General features: G+C 38.7%; 1 protein-coding gene across 4 annotated transcripts in view; it reads left to right on the top strand.

Annotated features, from left to right (window-relative positions):
- The window catches only part of SYNRG (synergin gamma), a 54,633-nt gene extending 34,976 nt beyond the window's left edge, over positions 1-19,657 (top strand). For 2 of the 4 annotated variants that reach the window (XM_053457683.1, XM_053457685.1), the window contains 8 exons: positions 8,602-9,141; positions 10,425-10,582; positions 11,061-11,114; positions 11,815-11,911; positions 12,503-12,651; positions 13,013-13,123; positions 16,335-16,370; positions 19,333-19,657. In XM_053457683.1, the coding sequence (XP_053313658.1) occupies positions 8,602-9,141; positions 10,425-10,582; positions 11,061-11,114; positions 11,815-11,911; positions 12,503-12,651; positions 13,013-13,123; positions 16,335-16,370; positions 19,333-19,464 (1,277 nt within the window). In that variant the 3' untranslated portion in view covers positions 19,465-19,657. The remainder of the gene's footprint in view (positions 1-8,601; positions 9,142-10,424; positions 10,583-11,060; positions 11,115-11,814; positions 11,912-12,502; positions 12,652-13,012; positions 13,124-16,334; positions 16,371-19,332) is intronic. The other 2 variants (XM_053457684.1, XM_053457686.1) reach the window with 1 other exon arrangement.
- The last annotated feature ends 4,184 nt before the right edge of the window (positions 19,658-23,841 follow it).

Below are 23,841 nucleotides of genomic sequence, written 5' to 3' on the forward strand. Positions count from 1 at the left end.
TATAGGGCTTTTACAGTTGGGGGCAGTGTGAAAATTTAATATTGTTAAAATTGCCAACATACAAAGTTGTCAGCAAGATATATTGGTGCAGAAAGCAAAGGGAGCACCACTCTTGGGAGCTTCAGCGTATCTGTAGAGCGATTGCTAGGAGGTGAAACACATACCGTATTTTGTTTGTTCATGGGCTACATTAAGTAGAATGTAGATGTTATGCACATTTTCAGTTAGAAGTTGTTTTTTTTTTCTTCAAAATAGTGGGCATGAAATGATACATTCCATGGAGTAAGCAAAAAAAGCCTAATCGTTTAAATCAGGGCTCGACAAATCCCAGGCGCCAGGTCGCCATGGCGACAGAGAATTTTGTCCTGGCGCCTAGGTTTTGTCAGCCTCTTACATCCAAAAAAAATTGTGGATGTTAGAGGCTGAGTCACCACACGGTGGCGCTGCTGCTGCTGTCTGCCCAGGAGTCTGGGCAGACAGCACAGCCACTTCGAGCCCGCCCTCGAGCCTGAGATCACTCCCACGGAGTGATCCTGTAGGCTGAAAACGCGATTGCAGGAAAACCTGCAATAGCGGTTTCAGCTGCCACAAGCAGCTTCAGGAAAGGGGGTTGAGTGTTGATTGGGTCCCCACACAAGTGTGGGGACCTGACCCAACACCCCCCTGCTGCCTGATCGCTCCATGAGAGCGACAGTGCAGCGTTAACCCCTTCAATGCCGCGATCGCGGCATTTAGGGGTTAATTCCCGTTTTGTAAGGGGCTCTGCTGCTGGTGGTCTGCAGACCAGCAACAGCAAAAATGAGCCCCCACAAGCCCTTTGATGACTCCTGTAGGCATGGAAGCCTACAGCAGTCATCAGAGACTCCCTCCTGCAATGGCTGGTCTATAGACCAGCAATTGAGTCCCAGCTGCCAGAGGCAGCTTCAGGGACAGGGGGAGAGGGTTCTTTGGTCTCCCCATGAGTGTGGAAACCAGCCCCAACACCCCCCTGCTGCCTGATCGCTCCATGAGAGCGACAGTGCAGCGTTAACCCCTTCAATGCCACAATTGTGTATGACACATTTGTGGCATTGCAGGGGTTAACATTTGCCCCCACAAGCTTGTGGGGACTAAATATCAGTCAATGCTGTGCTCCAATGGAACATCAGCATTGAAAGGGTTAGAAAAAAAGTCCAGGGTGCTTCCAGGTCAAATGCTGTGAGTTTAGTAAGTGGGCTGATGATGATCAGATCACTCCTGACCAACTGTTAGTTTCAAAAAATCCTGGCTCCTAGCTTTTTTACCTGGCGCCTAGATTCACAACAAATTTGTCAAGCCCTGGTTTAAATATTTTTTAGGATGGCTACTTTTTTAGAACAGCATAAAGAATAGAGTGATGGGGAAATGGGTTTATGTTAACAGTATGCCTGTGTTACATATTTGCTTGTGAACAATATAGAATGTCTGAGACAGTGTGGGTTATTCTCTGGAGAGAATGAATGAGTTCTGCCGTTTCAGATTACTAATATCACCTTACATTATGAATTACCAGACCTTACAAAGGCCTTGGCTGGCACTCTATAGTTCACTCAGTGAGGATTCTTTAGCGGATGAACTAGACATACTTCTTGCCAGATATAACCCTTGCAAAGGCATGTGGGGATTCTGCAGAGTCCCCTCATACACATTTTTCCCTTCTTCCACGTGCTGCACTGGACAGTGCCCCCAGCTGCCCCCTCCGCAGTCCTTGCGTTAAACGGTGGGCCATGCCTATAAGACATGGTCCACCAGGATATGACCACATATTCCGTTGCACAGTGTCTAAAAGGTGTGCAGCACATTCTAATGCTCTACCCTTTAACTGGCCCATTGAGCAACAGGACACCAATAGGACGATTTGCCCCCTATTTTGCAGCAGGGGGACTGCCGCCCTCCTGGACCTCTGCCGCCATAAGCTTGAGCCTAGTCGACCTACTGGATGGATTCAACCAAAAATACCCAAAGCAATTAGTGTTTCTTTATGAAGTTTTGGGTACATTTTCACTATCTTCATGGAATGCCATAGAAGGGCAATTTTATATTTCAAAGTTATTGGCTTTTACAATATTTTAATAGGAAAGATAGGCAGACTAGGTGAGACGAATTGTACTCTGCCACCAAATTCTATGTTTTGATTCTAGTTGTGAACTATGTTATCCCCCTGCTGTCTGCCAACAAGAGGCTAAGCGCACGGGACTGTTACAATATATGGCATTTTTGTTCTATTTTTATACAGTATTTATATTGCAATTTTACAGTTTAACATGGTTTTCATGTGACAAGGCCGCTTTTTCGGTTACTGCATTGTGATTGGTGTAGTTTTTGACAGTGTTGTCCTTTTTTTATTGCTAATGTTTGTCAAACTTTAGTGCTCCGGAGGTTGAGCACACCTATTGTGCCATTTCTTTGTGCTGGCAACTATACATTTGTATGATATTTTTGTCTTCAAAGGTTTTGCTGATATATATTCTTAAAATGACACGATTGACAGTTTTTTGTAATACTTTTTCTGCATAAACCTGTTGGTGGTTGTTATATATTATTTTAAAGATATTTTGCTTTATATCCTAGGATTATTTTTAAAGTCTTGGCTAAGCGTATTTAAAATTAAAAAATCTCTGGATGTCCTTTTGCTTTAACTTTTTTGTTGTTCATCTAAGGTAAAACGAACCCGTACTTCTAGAAATCTGACCACAATCTGTAATTGGTTCTATTGGTGCCAAAAACATGAATATTTGTGTTAATATTATGTGAAGACTTCTGGCTAGGAAAGTGTGGTACCTTTTTGATTGCTGTAGGGCCATTTCTCTCTCAATGTTCTATAGAATTTTTTTTTTTCTGGACGATTTGGAAATTGGTAGAAATGTATTGGCTTTGTTCCTTAGGCTGTGAAACGAGGATAGGTAAAACATAGCTCACCAGCAATGTATTGAGACCAAATCTATGAAGATCCCATGCCAAATTTTGGAATAATGTGTATAATTGGTGAAAAGTAATTTTAAGATATTGATTTTATAAGGCATTATGGGGGGAAAAAACAGACAGGGATTGGACCGTCATTATATGTATTCAATTTGGTGTGTTGAATTGTTTGTAATGCTTTCAACCTAATTATCACATAGTATTTATTGTACTAGAGTTTTGTATGTACATAGAGCTTGGCTGCTTTGTTCCCTTAAACTCCCTCTCTTTTATAAGATCCAGAATGAGCTTGTCTCCAGGTATTTTTAACATTGGATGAAAGAGCCACCTTGTCCTTGAGACCACAGCAACGCCTCTTGTTCCCCCAACAGCCAGAGCTTGGCGGTTTATTCATAATTTCCAACCGTATAGTCCCAATTTGGAAACATATTTGGCCCATCTGTTCTGCCCATTTTTTTTGACACTGACCCAGGTAGCAGTCCAAATTTTGGGGTCAGTGAGGGTCATTGGCCAGTTAGTTCCAAGGCAGCTGTCAGAAGCAGTGGAGGACTCTGTTGTTGCAGCTTCCGTGTGGCCAGTTTGCAACACTACAGCTGAGCGCCACAAGATGGCTCTTTGGGTAAGGTGAGAGAATGGCCATTCCTCTAGTTTAGCTCTCTTTTATTTGTCGGCCCTTGTCAACCTCTTGACGCACTTCCAAACGTTAGTGTCACAATTTGGACACCACCAACATGGTTGGTTATGTTAATGGTCTGTGGTTCACAAAAGAGGTCTGTGAGGTTGGGAGCCAACAAGACTGATCCCTGCAGTGAGGGAAGGTCGCTCCTTCACCATGCTGGCCTTAGCTGATTGACCAAGACTCACGCTAACATCGGCTGTCGATCGCTACAGAAAACAAGATGTATCTCAGCATAAGCACCTTGTTTTTTCTAGAAATTCCAACAGGCGATGAAAATGTAGTTTTATAGTTTGTCTAAACTGTTTGGGATACTTGGAATCTCTATTATAGGCAGGTTATTTATTCTAAAGTGAAACATACAGTCTTGATAAAACTTTTTTATTCAAAAATATATTTTTTGTTTCTTTTGCAAAATTTTAAAAATGCAGATTTTTTTATTGCTGGTTTTTGTAACCCTTTGCAGGAAAGTTATGGATTGTTTCTTTGTGGATTAAAAGTGCCTTTAAAGTGAAATAGGGTTGGAAGTTCACTTAAATGGCGTAATTAGATATTGTGATCAGCGATAAATACTTTATAAGGCCAATGGTTAAGCCGCTTTAGCTTTAGGAGGTTAGTTGTATTTTTATAGGAATAGGTTCCATGAAGGGCTACTTGGAAAATAAAAGTTTCATATTTGGGATACTTTGTTTTATAGACTCCTCCTTACTGGTTATAAAACACAAGATTTATTGAAGGTAAACCAGTAAAAGTTTGTACAGGTTTAGTGAATATCATACATGGTTAAGAGGAAAGCATGCCCTGAAAGGAAGGTAGCGTTTTTACACTTGGGTTTTTGTAAACAATAATGGTTTCCATCTTAATCACCCAGATGGACCCTCTGGCTAATCAAAGAGGAGAGTTTTCTGCCCCTGACACCACACTAAAGAAAGTACTTTATGGAAAAAATAAAACCCAAACTTACCTGACGTAGAAGATGCAGCCCAGCAGCTGCCCTTCTCCCTTTGTGGTCCTTGAAGCAGCCAATCAGTGGCAGGCAAGCGCTCCAATTGAAATCAATGGGAGCTCTTGCCTCTCATGCGCACCCTTTCCTCAGTGCTTGTTGAGCAAGCACTGGTGCTGACTGGAGGCGAGTATGCGGTGTACAGAGTGATGCGTTTGGCTGAACACATTTTCTGTATGAAAAATAGTGAGTGGTGCGGCAAATGCCTATGCATTGGCATGGGAAACACCATCAACATTTAAAGAGGCTACGCGCCTATCGTATGTAGTAAAGTGCAAGTGAACAATACATTGAGGATGGTGTGAGCTTGAAACGTAACTAAAACTCGCACAAGCGCAAACAATGGCGGTCTCCTGATGTGCAGACAGCGCTCTTCATTGGTACACTACTTTACTGTATACACACTGGATTTGAGCTTTTATTTTTCTTCCTTTAGGTCACTCTCTTTTAAAGCAGTTTAGGGTATTTTTGACTTAACATTACATTTCTAAGGTCTAGTTTGTGCCTGCAAAGTGCAAGAAGTACAGATGATTTTTTACTTTTGCTTAATATCTATCTGTACGCATTAACCCGTTCACCACCGTGTACGTTCCTTTCCTACATTTATGAACTGAAACAAATGTTAGTGCTGTCTCTGCTAGTAAAACTCTCTGTATGCCTCTCTTTTGATATATATATTTTCTATCCATTTAATTAACCTTTTCCTTGTGTGACTGCCTTCTATGATATTTGCCTTGTTCACATGTTCAGCAACTATGATTCTGCATGCTTCACACTTTATATTACTTCTTTATAAGCTCTCTGTCACTATCCTTTGTTATCTGTACGTTCTGCTGTATTAATAAATCTTATCTTGGCACATTCTGAAAGCTTCGGGGCTGTGTGTATTTTTTCTTATAAGCAAGGGACATGAGCAAAGCAATCTTTTATGGGAACTACATCTAAACACGATGGGGCGTTTTTACTAGATCACAACTCAGCTGAAATATTATACATCAGTTCAACTTGTGTGCCTTTCCACCTATGTCCATAGAAAGTCTATGTGATCTCTCATGTGGGAACTTTCTAAATGAGCTGACTCTTTAAATTTTGATCCTTTAGTAGCCAATCATGAAGATTCTATGTGGTGACTCACCAAATGGCTCTGATATGGGTCATCATGGAAACTTTTACATTATTTAAAGATACATGGGGCAAAAGTGCCAACTGGGGGTCATACATATGACCACAGCAGTTTAGAATACGAAGGAGTTTGCTCCAGACTTTGTGACTCTGAGAAACTGCCCCTTGACTCTGAGACTTTAGTCAAAAACCCTGAGAGTCTGGGTCATATTTATATGATATTTGTGTAATATTGTACTCTTTATACTGTCAGATACTTTAAATGTGAAATAGCAATGTCAGCTTTGCAACGGCTGCTTGATGTTGGCATGAAACGTTGTAAACTGAAACAAACTGAGCTTGGTTTATTTTTTTTTTATGGAGCCAAGTGACTGTCATGCCAAGGGAAACACCGACTTATGTAAAATAAATTCACATGGAGGTTTGAGACGGCCCACGGAACTTACAGTTGTTTTACAAACAGATGGACTTAAGGGCATACAGGTCAAGATAGGCTCAAAGAACTGGCAATCCAGTTACATCCAAGTGCAAAAGTATTTTGGTCTGACAGCTCAACTTATGATGCCATGAAAAAGTGCAATTTATTGCGTTGCTATCTTAACTACTTTGGTTTCTTTCACTAAACTAACAGCTAAAAGTGCTCTGCAGTTCATAAAACAGATTTTTGTGTACGCTTCAAAATGTATGTTTTGTATGTCTTTTTTCGTGGGGTTTACCTAAATCTAAATTTGTTGGTACAGTGGCCAACTTTACCTTGGGTTACTCATAGACATTTACATTTACACCTTTTAAGGTTTTGTTACATTAGTATTTGAAATGCTATCTGTCCTGTCACGTTTGTATACTACATCACCCCTCCGATGGGATCTAATGCTTTGTCTGCATCGTATAATCCAACCAATCATGAGCTTGGGTTATCGTTTCCATCTTAATGTCCAAACGTGTCTACACGGTTTTATGTTTAGATTGTGAACTAGGTAAAATCAAAGTTCAGAGTCTTGTGAGCTTGCCCATTTTCTTAACCTGGTGGTAAAAGAGGTTTTTTTCTGGTCAGCACAATCTTATTGAAAACCAAACTATAATAATATGTTCTAAAAGCTTTATTGGCTTTTTGTCTTCAGCCACCCTATCTTCTAGTAAGGTCAGTAAGAGTAAACTATTACGAGGTAAGTGTTCCAAATCTAATTGAACCAAGCATTCCTGCCATAATATGTAATTTGTTGTATTTACTGTATGCAGGTTCCATTTGTTGAAAGGGTCATGAATAATTCAAAAGGCAAACTGAAGGATGGCATAGATGTGTATGGCCTTAAATAGCCCTCTATAATGCATAGTTCAATAGGTGAGGAGACTGACTCTCCTTGATTTGACAATACTTCATGCATGGCCAGCCAAGCTACTCCTGCAGCAGAAGTTCACTGAGGATGGACCTTGATAATGTTTGAAGTCAAGAAGCTGAAACACAATTATCCTGTTAACTCTCTATTTAGCAAATGGACACCATAATGTCTGTTTAGCTTTATCTTCACCGGCTGCGTTTCCTGAAAACAATCTTCAAGGCTCATTTGCAAATGTCCAGATGGCTTCAGTCTTAAACTATTTTAACATTAGTCGATTGTTTGATCAGTGTTTGACTGTTTTATATAGCAGAAAAATGCTTGATAAAATATTGGCATCTATGCCAGAAGAAATGTAGGCTTCACGGTTTTTAAATAGAGGACACTTTAAGTGGTTTAAAAGTATAGCCGTTTGGCCATAGCATACTTTGTCTTGTGCTTACATATGCTGGAGACGGTTAAATGGTCACTAAAATGATTTTAGTCTGTTCTTGGATAGATAACCCTTTGTATTTATCTCAAACTCCATTGTTTGTAGTATGAGACCACTCGTTCTGGTTAGTCATTTTGTAAATAGTTTAAAGGATGAGCTTTTTAATGAAATGGCGGACAGTATTGCTATCCCATATCCCACATGCCCTGCAGTGATTACTGTTACGTATGGGAACTCATATATCTATACTTAACCAATAGACAGTAACTTTCAACTACAGGCCCCAAGGACCACAAACAGGCCAGGAATACCGTATGTCACGGAGCTGGATAGTCTGACTACCTCCGCTGACTTGTGCTCTTTTAGCCTGGGATAACACACTCTTAATCTGCCTCCCAGAGAGGTAAAGGGATTAACAATACAATGGGGTCCCAACCTCCACTATCTATTACTTGCAGAAATCTGTTCCAACGTTTGGCCGGGGGTAAATGTCTGTAGTCGTGGAACTTGGGGGGGCTGACTTATAAAACATTAAACTAAAACAATGGCGGTCACTCCCTGGTTGCAGATCCTGGTTGTCTGCCAGAGATAATCCCCTCAGCAAGTGATGGGATGATATACTTCTGGGGTAGACACAGAAGTCTTTACAAAGCCAGGGCCCATTGTTGGGAGGAGGCTGTTTCTCAGGCCTCTCCATTGACCCCAGGGATGGAGGGTCCTGTCACATCGTTTATCTTCACCTAAATATATTTTTTTAATTGCCTTTAAGGTAAGATATCACAAAATTGTTGCTTGGGTAGACAATGCTGTTTGAAAACTAATAATCACTACTTTGCCTCCTGCAATGAAATTCATCCACGTGCTTTATAATTTTCACCCAAAACAAATTTAAATTCCAAGGACAGTTCCTGGATATACTGTAAATCTAATTTTGAATAATACAGTAATGAAATACCTCCTACCAAAAAAAAAGTCTGCTTCTGAATCCCTCTATGTGGAAGTGTCATTGGTAAACAGTTACTGCAAAATGGTAAGACTTTGAACATCTGTGAGAGATTTCCTGTATTTCATATTTCGTTTGTTATTTTAGATGATTTCAAAAGCGTGAATGACCGTAACGACTCTGCATTAAACATCCTGACAAGCTACGATTGGTCGGAGAAAGACAACATAATAAACCAGAACAAAAAACAATCGGACATCTTCCTTAGCTCAGACAGTAGTGCTATGGGCGCCTCTACTTTGATCTTCCAAAAGAAAGAGACTTCGTTCGGCAGTTCTGAAAATATTACTATGACGACCGTTTCAAAAGTAACTACTTTCTCAAATGAAGACTATCTTCAGGAGATCAAAATGCCAGGTAGTACAAGCACCAGATTGTTTGCTGAGGACCCAAGTAGTGACATTCTCGGGAATGGCCTGGAGAACGGTTCTGCTTTGGAACATGGCTCTGTAGATCCAGAAAAAAATTCCTCTGGTATAAAAAGTACAGATGACTTTGGGGAATTCCAGAGAGAAAAGCCCAAAACAAGTAAATTTGATTTTCTAATGGCCACGGCACAAGGCAAAGTGAAATCTAGTGAAGAGATGATTAAAAGCGAGCTTGCAACTTTAGATTTATGTTCCCAAGGTAAGTATGTGTGTGTGCGTAAACATAATTCAATATTTCCTCATACATTTCTATTGTCACCCACCGAGGGCTGCCTTTAAATGTAGTATGAAAGAACCAGCATGTGCTTCTCTTAATGCCCATTTAAAAAACACAGAAAATAAAGGTATATAATGTCCAGCTTTCCGTATAGTACTGCTTGTTGACAAGGAGAAGCCGCAAAATATCAACACTCTCCTCTGGAGGAACAAATGTATCAAAAAGGGTCCTCAGTTAATTCCTAGTACAAATCGGTTCTTTCTCATAAAACTTGCATTAGGAATTGCACATCCTAGTATCCTTAATGTAAGCTCTCACAATTGAAACTCAAGAGATTTAAAAACCTATTGTGTGCTTCATGGTTAAAACCAGTATTGTTATTAAATAAATTAATGGGATCCTCCTTGCATTTTATACAACAGGTATTGAAATCCTTGATTACATTGTGTCAACGACTTTTTTATTTAAAAAAATAAATAAAACATATTTTATTTCCTTAAATACAAATCCTTTTCAGGTTTGAAAATTAAAAAGGCAAACCTGCCTTCCATTTAATCCTGCTTTGGTTTTGTTTTTGTTTTTTTTAAAGGATTTTTTAATTTATATAATGAATAAGACATGCATCTCTCTATATCCTTCCATTTTCAGTTATTTTTTTATTATTATTAGTTAATTAGCTATTATTTGTATTAATGCTGCCATCATCTGTACACAACCATGTACCTCCACTTTTCTGTCTTCTGAGTTAACCAACATACCCGGCTTTGTTTTTTCCTATTTGCTATACACGAAGAGGCGTTCATACAAAGGGGGAAAAAAAGTAAAAAATAATAGTATGGAATATCCAATAAAAAAAAATTGTGTAATTACTAGTAGCACACTGAAAGTCCCAGCACACTGTGGGAGATTTTGAAAATGATGTGCCATTGGTGTACTTCTTTTTATTTTTCTCTTAGATTAAAATGTATTGGACATTCTACACTATTATTATTTCTTTTTTTTCTTCTTTGTATGAGCGCCCCTTTTTGTATGCATTATTCTGATTAAGAAGTGGAGAGTGCTAAGTAGGGCTGCTGCTGTACCTTGGTATTTTTTTTTTTCTTTTCATTTAGAAGTTTGGGTTGCCCAGTAACATACAGGAGACTAGCAGCTAACAGTAGGGCGGGGGGTTTTGTTTTATTTTTCCCCGATCACTCAAAATCAAATGGGCATAACTGAACCTTTAAAGCAGATGATTTGATCTGATTTCTTTATATTGTTCTTAGGATCCCATAAACGAAGTTTAAGCCTTGGAGATAAAGAAATCAGCCGATCCTCCCCTGCTCCAGACCAACCTTTTAGAGACCGTTCTAACACGCTAAGTGAAAAGCCGGTTTTACCAGTGATACGGGATAAGTACAAAGATCTTACAGGGGAGGTGGAGGTAATAACTATATACTCTTCCATTCTCTGGCAAAAGACTTCTGCTTGATGCTTGTGTGTAATTATTCGGTTTCAGTATGTATAACTGTACAAAGGTTTGCAGAAAAGTTCCATTATTTCAAGTATCTTTCCCGAGGGATTATTCAGGTACCAAATACCCAATGTTACCAATTTCATACTTCAGTGTCCATGTTATTTATTGATCCTGTTCTGCAATGTATTTGCGTAACAAAACATGCATAGAAGGCATTGCAGAACAATATATTTAGCATTATTCTTTGGTTCCTATAGCAATTTGTCATGTTGAGATCTGTGGTCTACAAAAAAAGTTATTTTTTTAAAAAGATTAATTTGGGGTTTGACAGGAAACTTTGCTAAAGGCTTCTTTGTAGCATATGTTCATTAAATATTTTTCTGAACCCGTTTATCGATATTTTGTATATTAAATAAGTATTTCTATTTGTTTAAATCTCCTAAAGGAAAGCGAGAGGTATGCATATGAATGGCAGCGTTGTTTAGAAAGTGCCCTTCAGGTAAGGATATTCATATGAATACATTTAAATTTTACTTGCAGGTTTCAGTGCATTAATAGACATGATTAGGCACTGCTTTGATGAGTATTTATGAGAAGGATTAAAGATTTCAAAAAAGGTCTATTTTTGAAAGTTTTTCTTACTTTACAGCGTTTTTTCATACTTACCAAAAACATTTGCACAGTGCTGTATTTCAATTATTTTATAACATTTCAATAACAAAAAATAAATAAGGCAAAAGAATTTTGCCGTTTTCATTCACCTCAGTTGATCTGAAATTATCCTTACTAGACAAGTGCCTGAAATTGAGATGCCTCTTCAACAAAGACCAGCGAGCAAAGGTCATTTGATCACAAAAGAGCCGGGACATGAGAAGTGATCAGCTTAAAAATTGCAAGACATCCTGAAAGTGAAATTCTTAAGTTACTTGCAGAGTTCGTTCCTATCAGTCCCAGACAACAGTTTGGCTTAAAAGCAAATGGTGTTACAACATAAGTAATATATACATATAAAAAAAAACACTTTTATATAGCATGTGAGCAGTCATCTTCCCTTTTCAGGGTATCATTATGCTTCTCCTTTCTGTTACCCCTCACCTGTGAAGTGAGAAAGTGAAGTCAGATGTATAGTGTGTAATAGTCTGTATTTGATAGTATTATGTTTCTGGAATTTTTAATATATCACCATTGTTTACTTTTAGGTGATTAAAAAAGCCAATGATACACTTAATGGAATCAGCAGTTCGTCTGTGTGTACGGAAGTCATTCAGTCTGCTCAGGGCATGGAATATCTGCTTGGTATGTCTTAGCTTGCTTTATCTGGAATTTATGCAGTCTGTTTATTGGGCAAGAAAATGCAGCTGAACTCTGTATGTATAGCTGTAACTCGATGATACTTAACTCATTGTATACTTCAGAGTTCCCTGAAAAAAAAAAGACATTACTATGCCTTTAATGATGCTGATTTATCACTTTTGTAACTAAATGGAACATTACAAACTGTAGTTCTGTTGGGTTTCTGTTGTGTTTTCATGTTAAATCTTCCAAGTGGAACAGCACCTTTCAGGGGTTATTCATGCAATCCTATTTGTTCACGGAGTTGTAACATAATTCCCAGACTACAAAACCAGCACCTGCACTTGACCTCGCTAGGCTTGTTGATGAGGTCAAGATAAGCCTGGGAAATATTCCAGTTATGAGATCTTTGATGTCGAACGCAGATCAGTAAGCATAAAGAAACTCTTGTGCCCCTTGAGAACCAGAAATGCTTTTGCCTATCAAACACTGAAATAGTTAATGCAGTACTGCTTTGTACTTTTGTATAAGGGTCAGTGTGGGCTGTGTTGGACAGAAGTTATAATGCTGTGTCGCCTATCTGATTTTAAATAGGTGTGGTGGAGGTCTACAGGGTTACCAAAAGAGTGGAACTGGGAATAAAGGCCACAGCTGTGTGTAGTGAGAAACTGCAGCATTTGTTGAAAGAGACTGAAAAAGTGTGGAACAACCTGATAAGCTTTATGTCATTAGCAGCACTCATGGTAAGTCGTTGCTGGAGACTGAATGAAAGCCTCCAACCTTTTCTATATAAAATATGCTCTGTTTTAATAGAACATAGAATTTGACAGCAATTAAGAACAAATCTGCCCATTTTGTCCTGCTGTGAAAACCTCAAGCTTTTATTCAGTCCTTGATCTCGTCTTATATTCAGGATGTTAGTTTGCACTGTTTGTAAAGCGTTATACAAAGCTATAAAATATATAAAAAAATATATATATTGAGGTTTATGGTGTGTGCATTATTATAGTCGGTTCGCATTTAAGTTAGTTTGTAGTTAACTATTTTGTGATCTGTAGCCGACATGTAAGAAATGTAATTGTTTGCTTGGTCATTTTTTCACAGCCTGATGAAAGTGCACTCGATTTTACTTCTTGTGTGTTACGACCAGGAATAAAAAATGCTCAAGAACTAGCATGTGGAGTGTGTTTACTAAATGTAGATTCACGTAGTAAGGTAAGTAGATAATGATGACTTCATTGATTTATTTTTTTGTTCCATCTAGTTTCATTTTTTTCTTACTATAAAAACATCAGCTTTTGTATGATCCTTGGTATCATATCCAGAATAGCCGTATGCCTCTTCCTTACATGTTTCGATACTCTGTGTTTCACTGTATTTTTCTTATATGACTAAACATCACCATTTTGTATAGTTAAGTATTGATACGTTCACGACTGGCTCAGATATATGAATATCTTAAGCAACGTTATATTTTAGTGATGATCCCCTTAGGAAGTAGCTTGGCTTCCCTCCAGCGTGCCCCTTGCATATGGTTAGGGAAGCCCTGATTACATTTAAATGTTTTCCTTGTATCGCAAGTGATATAAAATATACATTAAACATACATTATCAACTTTTTTTTACATAACCCCAATGTATAATTTGATTAAAAGTGCACAAGCAACCAAAAATATGTTATAGTACTTTCTTTGCAAGCTGAGGACCTCTTTCAGGCCGTTCATCATGTTCATTATTTTACAACTGGTACACAAATCAGTCTACCTGATGGTAGCGAATCTTTGACTCGTTCTAATAGAAAAAAGATATACATTATAAACTGTTTGCATACATGTGCTGCTGTTTATAACAATCCCAGTGGTATCTGGTTACAACAATCCTCAGCGACAGGCTTGAGAGAAACTACAAAATTATTATAAAGGATAGAGTAAGTGGGCATAGAGAAAAAAAATAAAATGATGCAGAAAATAGCGAGACACCTAAAAATAGATCTGTACAGGAAGAGGACAGAGTAAATGAAGAACTTCAAGGGCAAAAGAAAGCAGAACATGTTTATTTTATTTTTCTTAGCTTCTCTAACCAGCCAGCCATGGTCATACATAACAGGGCATTAGGGCAGATAGTCACCAAGTGGATACATGTGCCATTTCACCATTTACCGTATTGGCTCGGATATAGGCCGCCCCCGTATATAGGCCGCACCCTAAAAGTTTGGTGCTTTTTTAAAGAAAAAGTTTTTTTTCTTTAAAAAAGCACCAAAAAAAACATGCTGCCACTCTGTCTCCCCCCCCGCGATACGCTGCCGCTGTCCTCCCTCCCCGCGATACGCTGCCGCTGTCCTCCCTCCCCGCGATACGCTGCCGCTGTCCTCCCTCCCCGAGATCCGCTGCCGCTGTCCTCCCTCACCGCGATCCGCTGCCGCTGTCCTCCCTCCCCGCGATCCGCTGCCGCTGTCCTCCCTCCCCGCGATCCGCTGCCGCTGTCCTCCCTCCCCGCGATCCGCTGCCGCTGTCCTCCCTCCCCGCGATCCGCTGCCGCTGTCCTCCCTCCCCGCGATCCGCTGCCGCTGTCCTCCTCTGCCCCCCCCTCCTCGACTTACCGGAGCAGACTCCCGGGTGTCTTGCGGGGCCGGCGAGGGACATCTACGCAATACGCGTATGCAATTTCCGGTACCGGAAGTTGCATGCGCGTATTGCGTAAATGTCTCCCGCCGGCCCCGCAAGACACCCGGGAGTCTGCTCCGGTAAGTCGGGGGTGGGCAGAGGTAAAACGCTTAGATAACCTCCCGTGCCGGCACCCCCCCCCCGTGGGAAGTGCCGGCAGGGGAGGCTGTCTGAGCGTATCGGGGAGAAGGATGCAGGTCCCCTGCACCGTTGCGGGGGATCTGTATCTTAACCCCGCTGCCTGCCCGGCGCCCGAGCCATGTTATATTCGAGCCAATACGGTATGTACTTTCTGTGTGCAAGAATACTATAAGCAATAACCTCTGAGCAGAGAGATCTTAAAATAAACATACTGACATAAAAATCATGATCTCCTACCTGTACGTTGACTATTGGTGCTTTTGTGTGTCTGTGTATTTTTTTTTTTTTTTGCCGTCTGCCACAAATGGGGATGGAAAGGTTCACTACAGATTAGTGTGGTGTTTTATATACCTAGATGAATTACTTTTGTGTAACACAGCCTTGGCTAACAAACACTCCCTCCCGCACACTTACACATTCTTGCTCTCGCACACATTAACGGTCACACACACTTACACATACACTCTCTTTCTAATTAACAGACATTCATTCGTAAATACTCCCACCATCATCCCTAACCTCAGTTTTCCTTTTGGCGCTCGCACTCTGTGCGAGCATTGTTGCTTTTACAGTGAGGTCACGTAACCTCGCTTTATGTGACCCCGCTGCGTTGCTGTCTCCCCGGGCAGATCCAAGATTGTTCACAAAGTGCGGGTCCAGGTTAGACCAGCCTTTTGTAAATTAATTTGGACCGGCCTAACTGGTAGAGAAGACTTCATATAAAATGCTTGCATGTGTCTGTGCTGCCACTTGACCTGCGTCATGTTATAGAGATTAGGATCAAAATTATTTTGATATTTGTGTCTATATATTTCCATGAAAATAATAGCTAATAGAAGAATTTAACGACTCCTAGCTCAAAAAAAACCCCCCACATTAGCAATATTTACATACTTATAACTTATATAACACCCTTAAAATAAGAGTGAAAATAAAAATATTCATAAAGTGTAAGATAACCTATATAGATAAATAGATAACTTTGTCCCATTATTCATTTTCTCACCCTACTGTTTTTTTTTTCAATACGCACTTTTTTTATAATAAACATTTGTAACTATTAAACAAAAAATGAGTGTAGTTTTTAGCACTTTATATGTACATTATAGTATTAGTGTTTCCGAAGCATATGAAGTATTGTTTAGCTTAGATGTAAATCTGTTTTAAATATTTATTTACCCAAGTTTAAAAAAAAAAAAAAAACCTTTTATACTATAAGCTTAGTATAAGCTCTTATTATCCTATTACCAAAATATTAGGAAACTGTTCCGAATGTCACACCCTCTAAATCTTGATTTCCCCATCAAGTAAGAATATTTAAATAGATAATATATAATGTAAATGCAATACAAAAAAATATTTTAACATAGATTAAGCCCTTTTAAGCCCAGTTCACTAATGTTAAGGTATCCACTTTGACAGTTACTCTGTCAGTCATTTTTCAGCATTATCACTCCGGCAAGTAAATGGAGGCAAAAATCTTTAATCTTCTAATTTACCGTAGTGTACAATTTTTTTGTTCATATTTTTGTTGCAAAAATACATTAGAGGCATCAATTACCATTTTTTCTTTTTTCTTGTAATGTTCTTATTTACCTTTTGATTTTTGAACATTATTTCAGAAAGAAGAGAGTCCTGCAGTGGAGCAACATAGAAAAGTATGAATCTATGCAATGGTTTTAAGTATTTGTTCTAAAAATGTGGTGGTCTGCATTAAGAGGACTTTTAGAGCTTTCTTCAGCTTTTCATTCTGGTTTTAACTGATCACAGATGCGTCATTCTGTTTTCATCTATGTAACATTTAATCTCTAATCATCTAGTATATAACTGTTTTTGTGTTGGTGGTGTCTGTCTGGCATGTAAAATTTTGGGTCTAATACGTAATCCATTCTTGCTGTTGCTTTGTGTTGGTGTGCCAGGTTTCCCTGTTCAGCTGTGTCTAGTACATTAACTTTTCAGTTATTGTACTAAAGTTACATGGTCACTGTGTTTCTATGTATTTCAATCAGTCTTAAAGGTGCTGTTTCTCTTAACAAACTCTAGTATGCTACGGAAATAAACCTTAAGTCTGTAGTTTTAAATGAATATGTAATCACTTAACAGTACAGAAGAAGCCTTTTTAGTTTTGTTGGCTACAGCCTTTCAGTGCCTCTTTTTGTGACACATGACATAAATATCTCTGGCACAAATAGAGACCCACAATTCGTTGTGACTAGGGTTTGGACACTCAACAGTACTGGTAACTATGTCTGCTATGTCAAATTTAGTTTAAAATGTTCAGGAAGGGTGCAGTTTAGCAGAGTAAGTGAAACAGCACATTTAACCCCGTTCATGGACAGGAGTATTTTAAACTCTAAAGATCAGCCATTTTTTGCAACTTTAACACTTTAACAGGATATGTTCAACCATAACTTCTGCTTTTTGTGGTTTTATGTGCTCCCTTAAATACTATACTTTTTCTATATTGCCCTGGTGGACATTCCCCTTTTCTTTTTTTTTCTTTGTATATTTTGACTTATTTTACTTAATAGAGAAAATATTTCCAAAGCTCCTTTTTTGAAGTCTGTATACCCTCTGAGATCTCTTTAACAAGTCCGTTACACTGCAGTATGTACAGTATTTTGTTCCAAAAAATGACCTTTATCTGCAAGCCAGGTGGCTACCATTGTCATAACCTATGTGGTATTTGAGTGACTTTTCCTGCTCAAACTCCACACTGAGCTGTGTCTGTGATATTCAGGATATACTATGCTTTTTATCACAGGCAGTATAAAACACACCATTTCAGGTACCAGAGTTGGGACACCTCTGTTGACAGGTGTGGTAAAGGTCAGGGAGGAGCAGCCCAAAAACTGTTTGAGTCTGTCCAAGATGTGGACAGGTAATGTGGTCACCCACCCACCGTTTTCAAATAGACACATAGAAGGCTTTGTGCTAGCTTAAATGGAGATCTCACTGATTTTTCACATCATTGTGCTAGTCAAGGGAGGTCACAGGACCTCCTCAACCAGCATATGCCCCCCACTACCACGCAAGCACTGAACAGTGGCAGGAGTTTTGGGCGTTATGGAGTATGATAAGGATTCAGAGTCTGTTTAGTAGATTGGTTACGATAAGAGATTTAGAACACAAGTTACTATTCTGCAGCTGCTTGGGAATTTTTTTTTTTTGCAAAAACTAGAACTTTTTAAAAATCTAAAACAGCACAGTATGTTTTAATCTAATATTGGTGTCACGCAATGTAGTAAGACTTAAAATATCTCCTTAATATTTATTTACAGGGGGAGAAACCTGTATTACAGATCATAATTAATTTGATCAGCCCACAGAGTAGGGTCATCAAAGATCTCTGGGTCACCTTGGGTCTCTACTAGAGGACTGCATTGGGGCATTGTACCTGCGGGTCCCGGTAATCACTCGCACTTCCGCAAGGCTGCCTTGGCGTTGCTCCCACACAGCGTCTCTTCTCTTGTTTCACCCTGGAACCCGGTGGAGTCACGTAAAGTGAAGTAAATTTACGTGACTCTGCTGGGTTCCTGGACGGAACAAGAGAACGCTGTGTGGGAGAACGCCAAGGCAGCATTGCGGGAGTGCGCAGGAAATCTGCAGATCAGGTAAGGGGGTGGGCGGGATTGGACACATATGTTGCGGGGGGAGGGTGGAACACACATGTTGCAGGAGCAGGCGGTAATGGGATTAAAAAAAATCGGGAGCGGGATTAAAAAAAATCCAGCGCAGGGCTCCAGTCTCTACTATGGAAATTATTTCATTATTGGCTGCATTCATTGAGGAAGAAAAAAACTGTTGTAATAGATAACTAAATTATAAGTATATCACTTTTTGGGGGGAGATCCTTAAGGCTCTATGCTCTGCAATGCAATGCATCAAGCCAGGCCCCATCCACGCTGTCTGTATGGAAGCTATTGTGCTGGGACCAGCAAAAGAGAGAGATGTAATATAGAAGTATAATGTTTGCAAGGCAATTGTAGTTATATGCAATAATATAGAATATTGAAGGTAATGGGGATAAACATGTTGCATAGTCTTAATTATATAGAGACTAAAACATTGAAAGGGGCACAACGACATAACACAAAATAAACACAAAGGCATGATGGCAATAAACTCAGCCTACTGAAAACATGCACTTCTATGAAGACAAATAAGAATTTTTTTGTGTGCCGCCATGTCTTTTTATGATTATTATTATATTACAGTTATAATATTTGGCACTGCTTTGGTATATTTGGTACAGTTGCTTACAAATGAAAAATGCTTCAAACTTTTTTGTGTAGCTACCCAATGTGCAGTTGCTTACTTTTTACATGTTTATTTGAGCTTTTAGTTCATTTGGTAAAGATACAGTCCCCACGTATAACTTGTTCCTTAAACTTCACAGTAAACCAACTGTTCAAAAATTAACCATTTTCAATCACTTTGAGAAAAAAAAAATGGGTAGGTGTTTGCAAGGTATAGCTTCAAGGGAAGAAAATAAAGTATACTTTGTGCAGAGTGTTTGTTATAGTTACAGAATTATTTTCAGCCGGTGTGGGGTAGATCTAACAAAGACGCCATTGTCAGTTTTGTATTTGCGTTATTATTGATGTTATGTTTCCACAGGCTTTTAATTCTGAAACGGACAATTTCAAGCTCTCCTACGGAGGACACCAGTATCATGCAAGCTGTGCAAATTTCTGGATTAACTGCGTGGAGCCCAAACCGCCTGGCCTTTTCCTTCCAGATTTACTATGATAGTAACTTTTAAAAGAAGCTGAAGTCGCAGTCACTTAGTAGATACTCCACATGAACGTCTCTGGGCATGATATTGCAGTGTGAACGCTTACAGCATCAAGAGAGCCACTAGTCATCATCACTGCCAGTGCTGATTTATTTGACCTATCCTGCCGAAAGTCTCTGCTATTGTAAACTGCATTAGGTGAATACATTTATTTAAAAAAACAAAAAAAAAAACTCGTATTTTGCGAGTGAGTAGAACATTAAGCGAGTACTTTTGTATACTTCTGCCTTTACGGACCTATTCCAATGTTGACCTTATACACGCAAATTACTAAGAAAAGTCCTTACGCCACCTTCTGATACCAACATCTTTAAGTATTTTTGGAAATATGGGTTCTAGTTACACATTCTTGTCACTGGGGTAAGCCTGGTCCTGCATTGCTTGCCACTCTCCCTCACTAGTGGTCTCTCTAAACCCACCTTAAGGGGAAAAGAGCTCCACAAATTATTCTGAGCCTCGCAAATCCCAAATGCAGCCCCACAGTACATTACATTGGAGCAAGATATTTCTTACCACTTTACCGTTTAAAATGTAGTATTTATTCATGATTTAATACACTTTGGGTGTGTTTGAGCCATGTATTGTTCACCATCCTGTTGCCTCAGGTTTCAATTGTTTTGCATGGCAAATTCATGGGTGTTTGCTTTTTAACACTTTTAAGTCACAAACTGCCAAAAACTAAATAAATGAAGGACACAATTATAATAAATCTACTAGTTCAATTAACGTGTTTAAGATAAAAAGGTCAATGTTGTTGTTGCTAAATATTGACACTATATGTATTTGAAATCAAAAGAACGTCCTACAAAAAGTGTGATTTTTAATTTAACATTTGAATTGAATTTAGCATTTGTTCGTATAGTGGGTTGGAGGGGGCCTACTGGCCTTTCTGGTAACAGAGCGGTTATAACTGACTTAATTTAGCTTCATCTACAGTTATGCCTCTAGCCAGTCAGGTGTCCTTGGCAACAGTAACCAAGGTGACAGTGCAGTCTGAACCCATTGCTAGTGAATGGAGACAGTGTTATATCCCTGTTAACAAATGTTTGTTCACCTTTTGAATGGTTTCTTTCCACTAGGGGGAAAAATGTTTTATAATGCATGAGTGAACTAGAAAAAACTAAAGCGGAGAGGGAAATAAGACGTGGTTTGAAAATTGTTACATCTCCACAAACACAGGGCAATTTGTATTAGTGTCTCCATTTTGTGTTCAAGGTTAACGGATACTGTTAATTTCCAATTTCATTAACAGACAAGAATTATTCCCAAATATTTATTTCAACAAGCTTGAAAGAATGCCATATTGGAATATTTTATTGAACATAAAACACATGTTGAACCTATAATCTTAACTGTATTCATTTTATTAAGAACGGTACTTTTTATACTCCAATTTAAAATCATTCTATATTTCCAGGCCGTTTTTATTCAGGCCAACATGATACGTTGCAAATAGTGCTACTAATGCTCCCTGTTAATATTGGGGACCAGTAGTACAGTTTTTTTTATTAAGTTAAAAACAAATTTAAGAAACCTATCAAAACTTATTTTTAAAAGAAATTGTGCAACACCCATGAATTGGCAACTACATCACATTTTTAGTAGGTTTGTTTAATTTGCACTTTACCACTGAATATGTGCAATATTTTAATTGCTTTATATAAACCGGTCTGAATACATTTACACATTAGTTCTATTCAGTGACTCTTGAATCGGGCACCTACTTTTGACAGGCAATTTAATTTATTTTAATGATGTTGTTTTACTAGGTAATATAACTGAAAGTATCCCAAGCCGAAATAATACTCTTCTTAAGCAACATTTCTTTTGGGGGTGGTTTCACCTACCCTCCATTTTATGAAGTCCCAGTAATGTATTTCAAGTCTGGTACCATAGTAATGTAACCATCATTTTTATTGTACTAATAAAGAACCCCTACTACTGCTTTTAAAAATGTTAAATGTTGTATCCATCATGTACATAGAAAAATGCTGACCGTAGGGTTGAATGTTGATCATAGGCATGGTTACAATGACTTTAAAAGCAATAGTATAGGTGAACAACTCTCTAAATACACAGTTATGAATATATATATATACATACATACATACATACATACATACATACATACACGCTCACACACACGTGTATATAGGCATTGTTGGTTTTGTAGTTTAGTATGTTCATAATGTTTTAAATTATTTAAAGAAAACATACATTCCCTTATATACATGGAATCACAGTTCATTGCTTTCAAAGTTGCAGTAAACTCCAATGCAAATTAAAACAATTTAGTATAGTAAGATTTGGAGTACCAATACTGAACATCTTTAATTATAATCATTCATTCATGTATATATTTGCTTTGTTTATTCTCCACATTAAACATATTACATCTTTGTCCATTGCTGGAAAGTCGACATTTTTTTGACGTGTGACGTGCGTAAAAATTGCGGTTTCGTTTTTGGTTGGTCGGTTTTAAAATGGTGTTTTTGTTTCTTTATGATTAGCTATATATATTAAACTGCGTGGGTACTGGTAATTTATATTCATGATGCTTGCTGTGTTAATTGTCTTTTCTGTTGGTAGACTAGAGGAATTATATCTGTTTGTTGTTTTAATAAAGATTATACTTCTGAACAAGCTAGTTATGAGTTTTTATTGTCTTTTTAGTTCATTCACATCCTTTTCAGAAATTGTGTAGAAATTGGTAGTACATGCCGCTTGTTAATATTAAATGAGTAAAAATCCTCTGCAGCGTCAAAAAGATGTACATTTATATTAATCATTTATATATTTTTATAAACTACACACAAACCTGCTCCCTCCTCCATTCTGTTTTGTAATAGATGTAAAAAAAAATATATAGAATAATATCTTCTTTTTTTGTTGGATCAGCATTCCATTTTGTTGATGAGCTTTCAAAATGTTCCACTTCCCTTTTATCAAGTCAAAAACCATACTAGCCACAAAAAATCTAAGTAAGTCATGTGTATCAGTACATGGGTTAAGGAAAATGAAGTGGCATATAGGGGGTTAAAAGGCATATCATGGGGCAGAGTGGCATATAGTGGGTTAAAAAGCATTTCTGGAGGTATATATATATATATATATATATATATACTGCTAACGGCAATCACACTCCTATCAAGCCAAGGCAGCCAGTACATGCTGGAATCTGGGGATGATAGGAATGTGAGTACAGCCTCCCTATGCCATGCTACCACCACCACCCCCTTACACATCCATGCTATCACACACACTCATTTACAAACATTTAAATACTCATTCATTCCATTAATCACACATACTTGCTCAATGTTCAAAAACCCTCCCCCACCCCCTTACCTGAACTGCAGATCTCTCACTCGAAGACTTCTGCAGGGGCCCAGCTGTGCGAGCAATTTCTCTGGCCCCGCCCCCAGAGGAAGGAGGGGGGAGGCAGCATTATGTGACACTCTGCTAGCTTCCTGTTCCCCTGCTGCTAGTAGAAGAGACGCTGCTCGCGACCTAGGCACCGGTAAGCAGCCTGGTCCCAGCGGCCATTTTTTTGAGGTCTGATTAGAAGACGACCTCGATTATAAGATGAGGGGTATTCTTCAGAGCATTTGCTCTGAAAAAAACCTTGTCTTATAATCGAGCAAATACGGTATTTCATTTGTTATATACTTGGAATTAATGGGGAATTAAAGGTTTTGCCTTGAACTGTGCCTACAACCCATGTACACATTCACATACTTGGTGGAGACTCACAACAAGGGTTACGGGTTGGATAATCTGGCAGACCCTATAGAGCAGTGATGGCAAACATATGGCACGCAAAGCCTTCAGTTGTGGCAAGTGGCCAGGTTGCTGAAGCACAGGGCCGGCCTTTGGGGTGTATGGGAGGAGAGTGATACTCCCACCGCAGGACTTCAGTAGGGAAAACTATAAAGGAGGGGGAGTAGATAGTGAGAAGGGGTGATAATAAAAAAAAATGGACTGAGGGAATTGTTTGGATGAATGAGAAAATGAATGTATGGGTAAATTGAGTGAGAATGAATTAATGCATGGGTGAATTGTGTGAATGATTTTTGAAATTGTATTCATGAATATGTGTAAATGAATAAGAGAATGATTTAAATTGGCAAATTGTTGCTCACTGTTGTGTGTGTATATATAGTAAATTTGTACAGAAAAAGCTTCCTCTACATGTTTAATATGCAGCTTTGGCACTTTGAGGTCTGCAACTTGGTTTGATGCAGAAAATTGGGCACTCGGGCCCAAAAACGTTTGCCATCACTGCTATAGATAGTTTCCGTTTCTCCCCCCCCCCCCCCCCCCGAAAGAAG

The sequence above is a fragment of the Spea bombifrons genome, chromosome 2 (genome assembly GCF_027358695.1).
Source record: "Spea bombifrons isolate aSpeBom1 chromosome 2, aSpeBom1.2.pri, whole genome shotgun sequence".
Classification (NCBI taxonomy): Eukaryota; Metazoa; Chordata; class Amphibia; order Anura; family Pelobatidae; genus Spea; species Spea bombifrons.